This window comes from Nothoprocta perdicaria, unplaced genomic scaffold (assembly GCF_003342845.1).
Source record: "Nothoprocta perdicaria isolate Ctin4 unplaced genomic scaffold, notPer1 scaffold_55, whole genome shotgun sequence".
NCBI classification, from domain to species: domain Eukaryota; kingdom Metazoa; phylum Chordata; class Aves; order Tinamiformes; family Tinamidae; genus Nothoprocta; species Nothoprocta perdicaria.
The window spans coordinates 3,193,190-3,207,614 of record NW_020455810.1 but is presented as its reverse complement, the minus strand read 5'-3'; the positions used below and the strand labels follow the sequence as shown (position 1 = coordinate 3,207,614).

Below are 14,425 nucleotides of genomic sequence, written 5' to 3'. Positions count from 1 at the left end.
AAAAAAAAAAAAAAAAAAAAAAAAAAAAAAAGATAGTAACTAACTCTTTAAATCCAACAGAAAGAGAGAGAGTGATGACAGGAGAAAAAAAAAAAAAGTGAAATTCATGGTTACTGAGATAAGAGGGCTGGCATGTCCACTGTTTTATATATGTGATACAAGCCTTCAAAGCTATGTATATGGTATAAGCCTGTTAAGTCTAAGGAGAGTCAAATCCTGCATGTAATTCAGATCTATCAGGTTGTGCTAGCAGAAGTCTCTGTCTGATAGTGAAAACTGAGTATACCAGAAAGAGTGGACAGAAGATATTTGTAGAAAAGTATAACTTCGAACACAGAAAGGAGGCAACAGCTTACAAAGTTTCATGGGTTTCTCTAGAAACCAAAAATAATAATCAAAAAGATTTGGACAGGTAAGCACATCTTCAGTATGGCATTTTAATGAAAAGTTATTGCATATACCTCACTCTATACAGAAGACATTTAGATTGTGACTTTATACTTGCACCATTGGATTTAATAATACAGAATTAAGAGTCTTGTGCATTTCCTCTGCAACTGGAAACTAAACAATATGCATTATAGTAGTTAATTCACAACATTCAATAAAGTTTATCAGGAACATGTGTTATTAAAATAAGAAGATTCTTTGATCTAGCTAATACAGTGAAGTAGATGAGATTCTGGTGCTTAACCAGTAAAGGAGAGCCCTGCAGTTTCTCAAATAGGCATCCAGGAAGAAGGCAAAAAAAAAAAATATATATATATATGTATATGCATTCCCTCCCCAAGTCCCCAAAGGGGAGGGAGAAAAAAAAAAAAAAAAAAAAAAAAAAAGACTTTTCAAGACTACTTTTTATGCAAGTTTAGCTAATACAAACCTAATACTAGCTAACACGGCATAAAGGAACTTTTGAGAGTTACTGTTTTGCCCACCAAGATTAAATCAGCAACCACAAACTAAAAGACTCCTCCTTTATGTCTTACAATGCTACACTTATAAACACGGAAACAACTCAGATCTACATCTGCAGATCAAAGCTCATCTTTCTTTATAGGAGAAAAAAAAAATCATGCAAAGAACGACCTCCCAAACTATGGCTTCCTTTCAAAACCCAGGAGTTTTCTGGAGCTTCCTTCAGCTCACAGAGCAGCTGCCTTCCTTGTACTACCCAACACAACCTACCCAATTCTTGCAGCCTGCCAAAAAGGACTCAGGAAAAAAAAGGCACAGAAATAATAAAGCACTTCTTGCCTTATCTAGAGGCTTTACCTGCTTCCAGAGCTCCTTGCCACATTAAATCATTTGTAATAAAACCAATCCCCAGAGTGTAAACCTCTATAAACTACCAACCAGTAAATTCACCACCTGTTTATTGGATTTTTGTTTATTAAATGTCCATTATCAGCGAAGGGGGAATTTCAGAGGTAATGAGGCAGGGCTATAAGTAGTTTATTATTAATGGAGGGAAAAAAAAAAAAAAAAAGAAGAAGATAAAGCATACTTAAAGTATGTTTATTCACTTTAAACAAGCTCTGTATCACAGAAGAACCTGTGTTTTTAAGCCTGCCTTCAATTTACTGTCTTGTGCCCTCCTCCACATGCTTTTTGTTGCTTGGCTGCTTATTCCCAGCAATCTGCTCACAGTGAGGCAGGAGCTACTGCCCTGCCTTGTTTCTTGACGTGCTTTGTGCAGTTTGCTCCAGCCTCCAAAGTCTCAAGGTCTAGGATCCAGCTCAACATTCCTCTTCTCTTGTCCCAGCAGAGCTTCTGCCCCCACCAACACTGCCCATTTCTGTGCTTTTATGGGCACACATGTGTCTGTACTGGGATAATTAAAGGGAATTTGGGTTCTGACCGTCTGTGCCCTCAGGGAGAAGACAGTAACATCTGCTACAATGACGACTTATGCCTTTTTTTTTTTTTTTTCCCCAAGGAATACGGGCTTGCAGTTGTTTATGTTTTGTTGTCCAGAAACACACACGTTGCATACAAATGTGAAGGGAAAAAGGATGAACTCCCACCTAGATGAAAGAAGTTTTTGGCGTTTACAAGCAGAGGTTTTATACACTTAGAATTAGTAAAGAGTTCTCTACAGAAATTGAGCAATGACAAAGTATCACCAATAACACCCAATTAGAGCCCCTTGGAGTTTTCTTTTTCTTTCATGTACAGAAGCAGTAGGAAATTGAGCCTCAGATCACTTCATGGCACTTAAAGATATTAGTTACATTTCACAGCAGCTTAAGTTGCCAACAGTTGTGCTAAGACACTACCAGTTGCTCAATCTGGTAGCCATATTTTAAATAATAATCCTGAAGTTTTGTACTGTCAGAGAAGACAAAAATTGAAACAGGATTTTCAAATCCCTGATCATTTTAAAGCAAATAGCTTACCACTATTTACTAACTGCCCAAAATTGGAACCACTAAAAATACCACACCAGCAGACACCTTAAAAATTAAGTAATATAAAAATAATTAAAAGCTAATGAAAAAAAGAGATGGTAAAATGGATGAATCTGTATCTAGGAGCTAAGAACTTGTTTCTAAGATCCAAGTTTTCTCCCCCAGTTCATTTAAATTCAGGACTCAATTGTGATTTTTCTACTTGCAGATTGCCCATGACCATCAACCTGCCTCCATTACCTTACTGTGTATTTTCACTCTCATTTTCATTTTGCAATGAAAAATTTATAATATAGATCGAACTGAATGACACAACCTTGAGACAAATGCAAGCCCATTGCTGCAGAAACACTGTGGGAATTGCAACCTGCTCCCTGACTCTTCAGCTCCTGGCTGGAACCAATTCCAAACTGCTGTCCTCTTAGCAGTAAATAAACCTTTTTTTTTTTTTTTTTTAATTTTCTTGAAGCTGTCAGGGGCAGATTTGTAATCCTTACTTTTATCGAGCTGCATAGACACAAGGCCAAGCTATAGTTAGGTGATGAGAGGTAGTGAGAAGAAAACAAACCTAACAAAAAGAGGCAACTAGAGCACAGTAATGCAGACTTCAGGTGTTTCTAGAGGCAAAGAAAGAGTCAGCTCTGCTAGAACCCACAGCTAGGATGAGTCTTCTCTAGACCAGCAGGGCAGTTACTTCTGTATACTAGTAGTGCTTCTGTTTTAATATCCTGCTTGCAGCAACAGTTGGTTCAAAGTGGTCCAGAAAAAGGGATGAAACACCTGCAGTAGACATCAGAAGTACTATCAAGTCTTAGCAGAATGTCTCAGTCCAAATTTTCCCCACACTTGAGAAGATTTGCTTTTCATTGGGGAGGTTCTGCTAATCATCACTCCAAATCAGGTAAGAACAGCACCTTCACATTTCCAGCAGCATAGGCTGCATATTCCTCCAGCCAAGCATTGCCCCTGCTGGCAGGTACTAGCTTTAGTATTCTATGCTGTCACTACTCGACTTCCCCAAAGTGATGAAGATGTACTGACAATGCAAATTTAACACCCCTAGCCATGCTCTCTCTTCATAGGAGCAAGGTCTTCCACAGTTTGATTTTGAAAGAGTTCCCTCTGGCACTCTGCAAAGTGCCCCTCAGATTTATTTGAAGGAACTCATCTGTAGTTAGGGGAAAACTGATCTGAACAGAGCGCATTTCATGAAGAAACCTGTTCAGTTTTTATCTATTTATTATGAGGAAGGGGAGAAGCATAAAGTCAACTGTCTAAGGCAAGTTGAAAAAACTTGATTCAATAAGACCTTGTTTCTCCAACTCACTCTGCCTTGCAATGGCACATTTTTATTTATGCTGTCATGACAAAATAAAACCTCTTTACTTGCATTGTTTTAGTCTCAAGAAACCTCTTGATTCTATCACTTCTACCTAAGACTAAAGCTCTTGGAAATGTCTTTGGGTTTGTAAGCATTCAATGCAAAAATAAATAAAGAGCAACAAAGTAACTCGCACTATAACGCAATGTGTAAAGAGGCAAAGCCTAAGAGATTCTTGGTGAGAGCTTGGATTTAGGATTTCAAAGCAGAGTATCTCCACCTACATGTCCCAAAACACACACATACACCCCAAGGGAGAGGGAGAATGAGGAAGAAACTCACAACCTCACAAAAAGATAGTAATTTTTCAAGAATTATTGTTACAGTAAAGGGCACTATAAAGTTCCAGAGACTTGTAATGATTAACTACTTCAGTGGATTCACTCTGAAGCTGACTGTAAAAGGGTGAGCTCCTAATCCTCAGAAACAGCAAAGAGCTTCCATGTCCTTTTGTTTGGAGAGTCATCAGAGCAAAACCTGAATCACGCACTGTTAGGGGAAAGCAGTTAACTTAAGACAGGTCCAAATGTGAGAAAATGCCATGCAACACCCTAGTATCCTCCAGATTCAGTTACCCAGGCAAAAATCAGCTGCTTGAGCACCCTACAGTCCTGCCAATGGCAAGCAAGTGCTCCCGACAGAAAGCAGGACAGAGAGCATCTCAAAGGTGCTTTGATTCAATACACTGAGAGGAAGTGGAATGTTATTAAACACACACACACACACACACACACACACAGAGAGAGAGAGAGAGTTTAACTTACCATTTAAAATTACCTTTTTCCTTCTATTTCTCCTGGGAGAAAAGAGGAAAAAAAAAAAAAAAAAAAAAAAAAAAAAAAAAAAAAAAGAAGACATTGATTGATTTTCTCCATGCTTGTATGATTGCTGGAAACTGCATAGCTTCAGGCAAGCCAAAAGGATGGGCCAGGATTCCTTCAAATATCTCTGCTGATGCAATAGCCAACAGAAGGCTACATGTAAGGCATAAGTGGTAAAGGCAGTAGCACCACAGAGGGGAAGAGACACCCCATCAAACTAGTCAAAACACTGTGCAGAATGGAGAAAAGGAGGCCTGCATGAGTCAGTGGAAAAAAAACAGAATGAGCCTTTGCAGTAACTGGTCACTACCATGTTTAAAAATACCAAATGGTCCTGCATCAACAGGCTGCAATTACTCCCACTGGAGAATTATGGCAAGGCAAGGCAAGAGTTCTGACTTTCTACTCGTTTTTAATGTTAACTTAGCCATCTACGTGCTCTCTTTCTTTAGGAAACAAAAGCTGGCTTTGGACGTATCGCAGTGCAGTCCCTGAAGAGGGTGGAGAACCAAACTCATATGAACCAAAGTGGATTAAGAGAGAGGCTTCTAAAAGGGGGTAAAGACCAGTATATCCATCCCTGATAGCCATCCAAAGACAGGCTACAGAGTTCTTTAATCATCTTTAAAAATATCTATTATATATATAATATGCATATATATATAATATGCATATATATGTGTATACACATACATTGCTTGTTAGAAAAAGTAAACAAAAATAAACTGAAATCAATAATGTGTCTTGTTCTCTTTAAGCACATGAGAAGTTCTAGAAAAAGAGAGGACCTCAGCTGTTCAAGAGCATTATTTAGTAGTAGCAGAGTTGTCCCTTTAGCATACTGTGGTTTAAAAGCTATCTTTTGCAACCTTTCAGCAAAAAGGCCCATCTCCATTAAAAATGTATATCCTTGGAAGAAAAGATAAATTCTGACTGCTGTGTGTAGATAACTGAAAGGTGTGGCAGCCCTTCACTTTCTGCCTCTTCTCCAAGAAGTGTGAAATTCCACATGACCCAATCATATTCACATACCAAGGCACACAGCAAAGAAATCAGCCATGTATATATACATACATACATATATATATATATATATGTATACACACACACACACACACATAAACATAAGTACAGAAAGAATTAGTTTTCTTGTTAAGAACGGCTGGTTCCTGGCAAATAATCTCATAGCCCTGAAGCCTGGGCAAACTCATGCTGCAATATCTAGTGACCAACTCTTCTACACCCATGAATCATCTTTATTTAACAAAAATAACACCAAGGAGGATAGGGAGTGGAAAGCAACAATCCTCAACCCCACTGCTGAAGTTAGCAGGAGGTCTTTAAAATGTGTTTTTGAACACCAGAAGAAAGGAAGAGGGTGAGGAAGGACAACAAAAAAAAAATGGATAGCTTAGGAGCTTGCTACTAGTTTAAACAGTAGTTTATAACCAGACTGGGAGAGAGAGAGAGGAGAATGCAAACAAAAACAAGTTCATACAGCACGTAGCTTTTTTTCATGCAGCCCACAAGCTATTTCCTCTTGGCAGGCATTAAGTGCATGTGCGCCACATGCAATTTTGCATGATAAAACGAGCAGCGAGATGTACTGACTCTACATTACTTAGACAAACACCAAGTGAGGGAATTCTACAGCGGTCAGACAATAAGGTTAAGAACATATATTTTGCAGGTTTCCTGAACTAAGAAATGAAAAAATAGCTAGTCTATTTTTCTCTTCTGGTTAACCTCAAGTAGAAATGAAGGCTTTATTTTTGCTTTGTCTATGGATTGAGACTTCATGTTATTTTTGAGATGTTTATTCAGCAGATAACCTCTGCAAAGCACAACGTGTATTTAAAATATCGCTAAATACAATTTCTAAAATTATGTCAGCCATGTTTCTCTTGCTGAGATAGCACTGTCTTAAATCCCGTTTACTTTATGAGAGTTTCAAAGAATGGGATTTGCCCCTGAACAGATGATCTCTACTATAATCTGGACATAAAACAAGAAGCAGTCTAGTACAAAACTGCGACAATTCCCTCCCTTTTTTTTTTCCCCTCCTCTAAATAGAAAAGCCTAAGAAATTAGATTTTGTACAGCTGAAATGCAGGAGAGCCAACAGGAACAATTTCACCCTAGAAACTGGAGCTGGGTAATTTCTTTCCAGCTTATTTTTGTCCTCTGTCACCAATAAATGCAAATGAGACCCTGTATTCCAGAACTGTTAAAATTCACACCACAAATCCATCAGCAGCACACACCACATCTCTCACCACACACACTGCTCTGCCAGTGGAGCAGTCTTGTCAGTAATTACTCTCCTATTTAAATTTAATTTAAATTGTTTGAAGTAATCTAGCTAAGTTTGTTTGAAATAAAGCAGGAAAACTACACTGTCATCAACTGAACTGGAATGACAACCTGCAGAAAGGGACAGTGCTAAACAGTTGGTACAGTTCTTCAGCTCTACCTAACGGAAGGTGTGCATCTGTATTGTGAGTCTTCAGCTGAATTTGTGAATTTAATACATCTAACCAAGATAGGTGTGTGCAGGGGAAGGGGAACAAGTTGCCACTGCAACTACTTCTATGGGTTTTGTTCTTTTTTTCTAACTGGAAGTTTTCTAACTTATGGAAATAAAATACCATTTCTCTCTCCATTGTAGAGTTTCTGTAGAGTGGCAGGTTAAGAGCTTTGAAAGATTTAGCCAAGCGTTAGTCTACTGTTTCAATTCGTTTCTGCATAAGACTGCACTTTGATAAACAGATTTTGGTTTTGTTCCATAGACGCCCATGTTATTTCTCTAAACACTGTCCGCATATGATTTACTCCTCACTTATCATACCCACAGGAAGCTTGTTTTCAATAGCTTTCTCTAACTATTTATGTTAAACACGTCCCTTTACTATATTAAGCAGGCACATTTTTTCCAAGAAATGAACAAGCTGGCCATCAATAAGCCCCAATACACATTACACAGTTAACATTTCAGTTTCTCTATGGACATAAAAGCATGACTAGATGAAATAATATTTAATAAAAAAATATAATGCTCTATTTTTTGCCTCCTGTTTTTAATGACAAGCTTATTTCATGTCTTTTGCTAAATTATTTTGAGCATTTTGACTTTGGTTCTTTGTATCCAAATCCCCAATATGCACAGGTTTTACAACCTCTTGTCTCCAATGTGTCTATTTACTTTTTCACTTACACATGTGAGGAATCTTGGGCACATGTGTGTAATATATGCATATGGAATTTCAAAAAACAAAAAGCATCACACATTTGTACATGTGCACATTTGTACATGGTGCAGGCACCTTCCTGGAAAGAGGGGACTCTTAAAAGAGGGACCTTGTGCATCATCCTGGTTACTCCCATCACATAACACACCCCAGACTGCACAATGCAGGGGCTGATCCTCTCAAGTCATCCTATACTTAGGGGCCTGCTTTTTATAAATCGGATTCCTGTAACAGCTCCCACCAATTTTAACCAGAAATGGAAGTTTCCAGTCTACCACTGAGACACAAAGTGCCTCTTTCTATTCTAGGAAAGGCTTGAGAGAGAATTTTAGAGTTGAAACATGTTGATGTCTACAATAGGTTTTCTCATTTGTTGCTTTAGTTTCCGGGAAAGATAAAAGGTTCATAATATATTCATAATGTTAATTGTGCAGATGAACACTACCAAGATTATTGCTACCGTGGATGTGAAACAAATAGAGTGAAAGAGATTTTTAGGTCATGTAGAAAAACCACTGAAAGTGTGTAAATCACCCCCACATCTGCTTCTTTTTCCTTTTATCTATGACTAGAAAACTGAATATTTGAACAAAAGTTCTTAACTGGTAGGTGGAATTCTTGCTATTTGATAGCAGAAAATACATCAGAGTCTTTCAGCTAAACATGCTTAATTGAAAAAAAATCAGTAATAGAAATAGTACATTCATTTCTACAAAAGTTAGCTTGACAGGATCATCATAAACATCATACAACTTTTTTCACAAGTTTTTGATTGGCAGTGGGACAGAAAGTAAGCTCTTTCAAAAGATATGCTTCCTTTCCATATTTCGTCATGACAGCTCCTGGGGACTACTTTTTATTTGTTTTCTGCAGCTGTTCATCCATACGCTACAGCAGATTCTCACTCCATTAGTTTCGTATAATAGTTTATAGTCCATCTACCATGCATTCATATAGTCCTCCCAAAGGAGGACAGATCAAGTAAGTATATTGCTATTTTGGCAAAACTACAGAACCCAAAACTACAAAAAAATGGCTTTAGTCAGCTATAAATAAAACAGAGTTGATATCTCTGTAAAGTTAGGACTGGAGTTCACAAAAGTACTTATCACACAGTAACAATCACATTCAACCTTAGTTTGTGCTCAACATCCCACACAGCGTTTAGCACCAGCAGACATGAAATCATTATAAAGTAGGTTGACAGAATGCAACATTGGTTTAACAGTCAACTAACGAGTTTCTTAGTTGGCAAGATTTGATTTTAGGACCCTGCACAGCTCCAGCAGCACTAATATTGCCCCCAGCTACATTCTGTAGGCATTAATAAAGGTATTAAATGCTGCAGGAGGAGTACAGCAGTCAGGAAGAGAACTGCTTAAACCCTGCCAAAACCGTTTCACAGCAACATCATAAAACTCTTACAGCAGTACTCATTCATAAGTTCTTCCCACACATCTCTCTCTCTCATACTTTTTCATACCTCAACCAAGTCGCCAATAGTCCATTTTTAACATTCAGTTTCTAAGAAAACCCTTTTCCCTTGTCACCTTTTCCCTTGATCTGTCATCTTCTCTTTCCCCTAGACTAGCAGCACTGCATTTACTAGTAAATTGCCATGTGCCTATACCAGCTATGTTACCTAGCTGTAACATATTATATACTGTGTTGCGACTATGCTTCTACACATATTTCTTAAGATTTGCTGGAGGTTTCCTAAAGATTAAAAGATTATTCTGTTGCATATGAGCTACAGCTTGTCACTTTTTTTTTTTTTTTTTTTTTTTTTTTTTTTTTTTTTTTTTTTTTTGTTATCCCAGTTCATAAAGGCTAAGACATGGCACAGGTATGTACATGATTGATTGATGAAACTTCTCCTGCAAAGGTCAACAGGTGGCCTGATACTGAAAAATAGAAAGAGTGAATATCAGAAATCTTATATTAACAGTCTGAAAATAAATGTTCCTACATATTTCTGCTACCTATACGTACCTAGAACATATTCTTTACATCCCAAACAGACTGCAATAAGCTTTTGGGATCTTTACAACAAAGCATAACTGTCACTCTGTTATGCTACCTGTGGTTACACAAGAAAATACAATTGAAATAAGATGGCAGAGAAAGTCTCTGCTATCTCCATTCCATAGCCAATGATCCTTAGCATAACTAACCTGCAATTGGAAGGACACCACCAGAAATTAAATATGATAGGGAACAATAAAGACCTTAAAAGAAGGATTGTACTAAATTCAAGCTTCTTTCCTAAACACTGGCTGAAATTTATGAACAGTGTCAGATTCATAAACCAATTCATTTCTAATCCAATTTAATCAACTTTTGGCATGCTACTGTAGTATTATTTGCTTTTACAGTTACATATACACAAAAAAAATGATGCAATGAGTGCTCAGTTCTTGAGTGTGAAGTAGTTAAGCAACAGAATTTAACTGGAAAAGATAATTCAAATAAATAAAAACTCATTTTAGTCATAAAATACTTCATTTACCACTTCCTCTGATTGGAAGGGCAATCTGTGTCAATACTTAGGAAGACAAGTATATTTATTAAAATACTTGCCTCGCTAAACAGGGAACTCATGATGGAATTCCAAAGCAAAATGGGAGTATATACAAGATGGAAACAAGGACAGGCTACCAACAAGGAATTTAGAAACACTGCATGGGCACATAATAATGGTGTCAAGACACGCCAAAATTCAACTAGAGTTGAGACTTGCAAAATGCATCACAGGCAACAGGAACAGTTTCTACTAATACACAAGAACTGGCCACTCTCCATCTCCATGAAGTTGCAGAGACTGGGGAAGGTCCTCAGTGACTGCAGGAAAATAAACATGGCAGGTACTTAACATTTCAGTTCCTGAGAAAGTTATAGAGATAGTGCTCTTGGAATAAATCTTTATGGTTATACAAAGAAGAACATGACTGGAAACAGTACACAGGGATTTACCAAGGGTAAATCACACCTGGCCAACCCATTTGCCTTATGTAATAACATTATAGGATATTTTGATGAGAAGAACAGTGGATGCCATTCATCTTGATCTTAGTGAGATGTTCAACATCATCTTCCAAAATATTTTTGTATGCAAGTTAGGATGTTACGGTCTGTTTGCACAAATAAACAACCAGATACATAAAAACCTGGCTAGAAAAATAACTCTTTCATGGGCTGTACTCTACCTAGATGCTGGTAAGAAGCAGAGTATCACAGAGATCAATCCTGGAACCTGTGCTGTTTAACGTCTTCATCAGCGACATGGAGGAGATGACAGAGTGCACTACCAATGGGATAGAGAATAGCTCTGCTGAAAGGACCTGGCTGTCCAGCCAGACAGCAAACTGAACACAAGAGAGCAACCATGAGTGTGGCCTTGCAGCAGAGAAAGTCAATGACAACCTGGTCTGTATAACTGGAACATAGCCTGTCCAAGGAAACAGAATCAAGGGAAGAGATTATAAAATCACTAGAAGCATCTAGGATACTATATTCACTTTTGAACCTACCAGGATAATAAGGATGTTGATATATTGAAGTGAGTTCAGTGGAAGGCCAGCAAGAAAGCTAATGCCTGGAGCACCTAAGGTACAAGGAGAGGCTGAAGGAACTGGACTTGTTCAGTCTAGAGAAGAGAAGGCAGCAAGGGGGAACCTAACAGCAATATCTGAAACCTATGAAGGTATCATGAAGATGAAAACAGTACGTGACTCTTTTCGTCAGTATATGAGGACAAGAGCCAACAGGTCAAAGTTGAAACAGAAGGTTCAGACATAAGGCAAAAAAGGTTTTTCACCACAAGGACAGTTAAGCTGTGAATGCCCAGTCAGGTTGTACAGTTTTCATGCTTGGAGGTCCTCAAGATCAGATTCTGTAAATCTGTGAACAGTCTTCTCTGATCTCACAGCTAGCTCTACTTCAAGCATAAGGTTGGATTCAATGATCTCCTGAGGTTTTCTTCCAATCTGCCCTATCCCATTAGAGAATGATCCTAATTTGGTATTTTAATTACAAAATGGAAAAATGATACATCTTCAAATCACAGAATCAGCACCAAATTGTGAGCAAGCTTTGTAAATGCGTGCTTAACCTGTATGGAATATAATCAATGTGATTATATAAACATAACTATATGCATTTTTTATACCATTTCATAGTATCAACAGAAGTTTCTACACAAAAAGAACATGTTTGCATTACTCCATACCTTTGTATGCAATAACTGGGTGTTCAGCTCTGTGGCAACGGATATCTTCTTTTGTTGCTGACTCCAGTATTCCTAACACCCCAAGTCCAGCCAGCAGTAGAGCAAGGAGGCAGCTTCCTTTCATGGTGGTCATGCTGTCCTCCACAGCAATTGCTTCTTTTAACTATGAACTCTTCTTGAACTCATGTGTGAAAACCACCTGGAGAATTCAAAGAAATCTCAATAGAGTAATTGCCACAGGAAGGGGGAGGGGGGAAAAACAAGGCAATATTTTATGTTTAAAATGAAAGTAAATTGTCATTTCCTCTCTATGTAAAATTTGACGTCTCAAAAGTCTGCTTCTACAATTACTTAATTACTTCATAAGTTTGCCAACAGTTGTATACAATTGGAATGATAATTTCTTTTTAGCACCCAGGAGCATTGAAAAACTGTTACTCATCCTTTGAAACAAAAAAGTTTCATTTTATAATACTGACATACTGACGGGGGAAAGATAATGTGCCTTTTAAAGTAAAATTTTGCACACACCCAAATTAAGACTATTCAAAAGATTATGACCAAAGTGATACTAAAACATAACCCGTTCAGAGTACTTGCTTTGTCTTTGACTAAATCATTTTGCCAAAGCTACTTAAGACATCTAAAGCTAAAGATTCGCCTAAAAGATTCACCTAAAAGAAACAAAAACCTGCATTGACAGGAATTATTCTGCCAGTGACCTCAAAAAACAGCAGTAGACATACGGTTTCCATTATGGAGGCCTGAACACAGATTACACTTTTTCTGTAGAATATAACTGGGTTTTAGTCATCTCAAACTGTTAGTTTAACAACTGGAGAACACCCGTGAGCTTCTATCTACCACTGCAATCAAAAAAGTCGATGGCATATTCAGTCACCCCCAACCAAAACTCCATGGAGTCAGTCCTGGAGACACCAGGTCTCAATCACATCACACTTGTTACCCTGATTCCAAAGTCTCGGAATAGGTTCCCCCCATCCACAGAGGTCATTTAACAACAGGAGACCAAATCAATTTGTAGTGCTGATTATACTTGCATTTGGAGAATCCACTTTCAGGGACTTCAGCAAAGACAAGTTTTAACTTTCACTATCACCACTTGGACTGTATATAATACAAAATGTGCACTGGAGAATTCCGACCATCACCCCTTTTCCAAGTTCACTTGGATACACTGCGCCTCATTTTACCTTCTTCAGAGACAAGAGTATTTAACTCCTTGTGACTATGAGGGAGGACAGGACTTTATCTTCTTACAGAAATGGGAGTCGCTGTGGTTCTGACATTTGCTTATTCCCTACCAATTTGATGAGACTAATGATAAGGTTGACTATTGCAAACAGGTTCTAAGGTTGAGACCCCTTTCAATTAGAATCTGGACTCCTATCAAAAATAATAAATATATTCATTCAGTAAAAGAATAAAGTTGATTAAATATCATCACCCAACTTTCTGAAACACCCAATAACCAAACACCCATTTTTACAAGCAGCAAAATATTCACAGTGCTAAAGTGATAGGAGAACCAGTAAAGTTTTCTTAGATTTACCAAATTAAACATTCCAAGTAGCAACAACCTAACAGTATGACTGTTATAAGACATCGCTGACTACTAGGAAAGGAAGGCTGGAGACTTGAGATAACTCAGCAATGGCAGAAATGTCATTTTGCAAATTAATGGAGCCATTCAGGAAAAAATAATCATCAATATTGACTCCTAATACATTTGATCTCACCAAATTGCACTATGTTGTTTAATAAGCTGGAAACTATTTGTTTAAAGCCAATATCCTAAACCCAAACAAAGGACTGTTAATTAATAAATATTCACTCCACAGTAAGACCAGTGGGTTTTAAAAACTACATTTAAAAAGCAGCATAGACAATAAAACATCACTCCATAACACTGCTCTGTAGCAATTGCGTAGACTACTTATAGAAAAGACTGACATAAGAAGAACTTCTCCTTTCTTATCACTCTATATATTCTGCCTCTAAAAGCTTTTCGTCCAAGCCCTGGGCACATCTAATCCTTATTAAGGCAAGCCAGAGCAAACAGATGATGGAGATAATACATCTGAGCAGTATATAAATTTCATAGCCAAATTTGTTGCTTTGCTAAATTTGCTTATGTTTCAAAGGAAAAGTTGAGAGGGGTGCTTTTTGTCAGTTAAATGCAAGTTCCTAGCTTTTTAAGCAGTATGTCTTATGATACCATGTTCCAATGTGAATTTGTCCCTGTAAATTGCCTGTGGCTCCCAGCCGACAGTATCTGCTCATAGAAATTCTGGGCACTCATGTATATAGGGACATAA

General features: G+C 37.7%; 1 protein-coding gene across 1 annotated transcript in view; it reads right to left on the bottom strand.

Annotated features, from left to right (window-relative positions):
- The window catches only part of SEMA5A (semaphorin 5A), a 246,129-nt gene that overhangs the window by 164,055 nt on the left and 67,649 nt on the right, over positions 1-14,425 (bottom strand). Inside the window, exon 3 of the mRNA XM_026048536.1 lies at positions 12,087-12,285. Within this exon, the coding sequence (XP_025904321.1) occupies positions 12,087-12,219 (133 nt within the window). The 5' untranslated portion in view covers positions 12,220-12,285. The remainder of the gene's footprint in view (positions 1-12,086; positions 12,286-14,425) is intronic.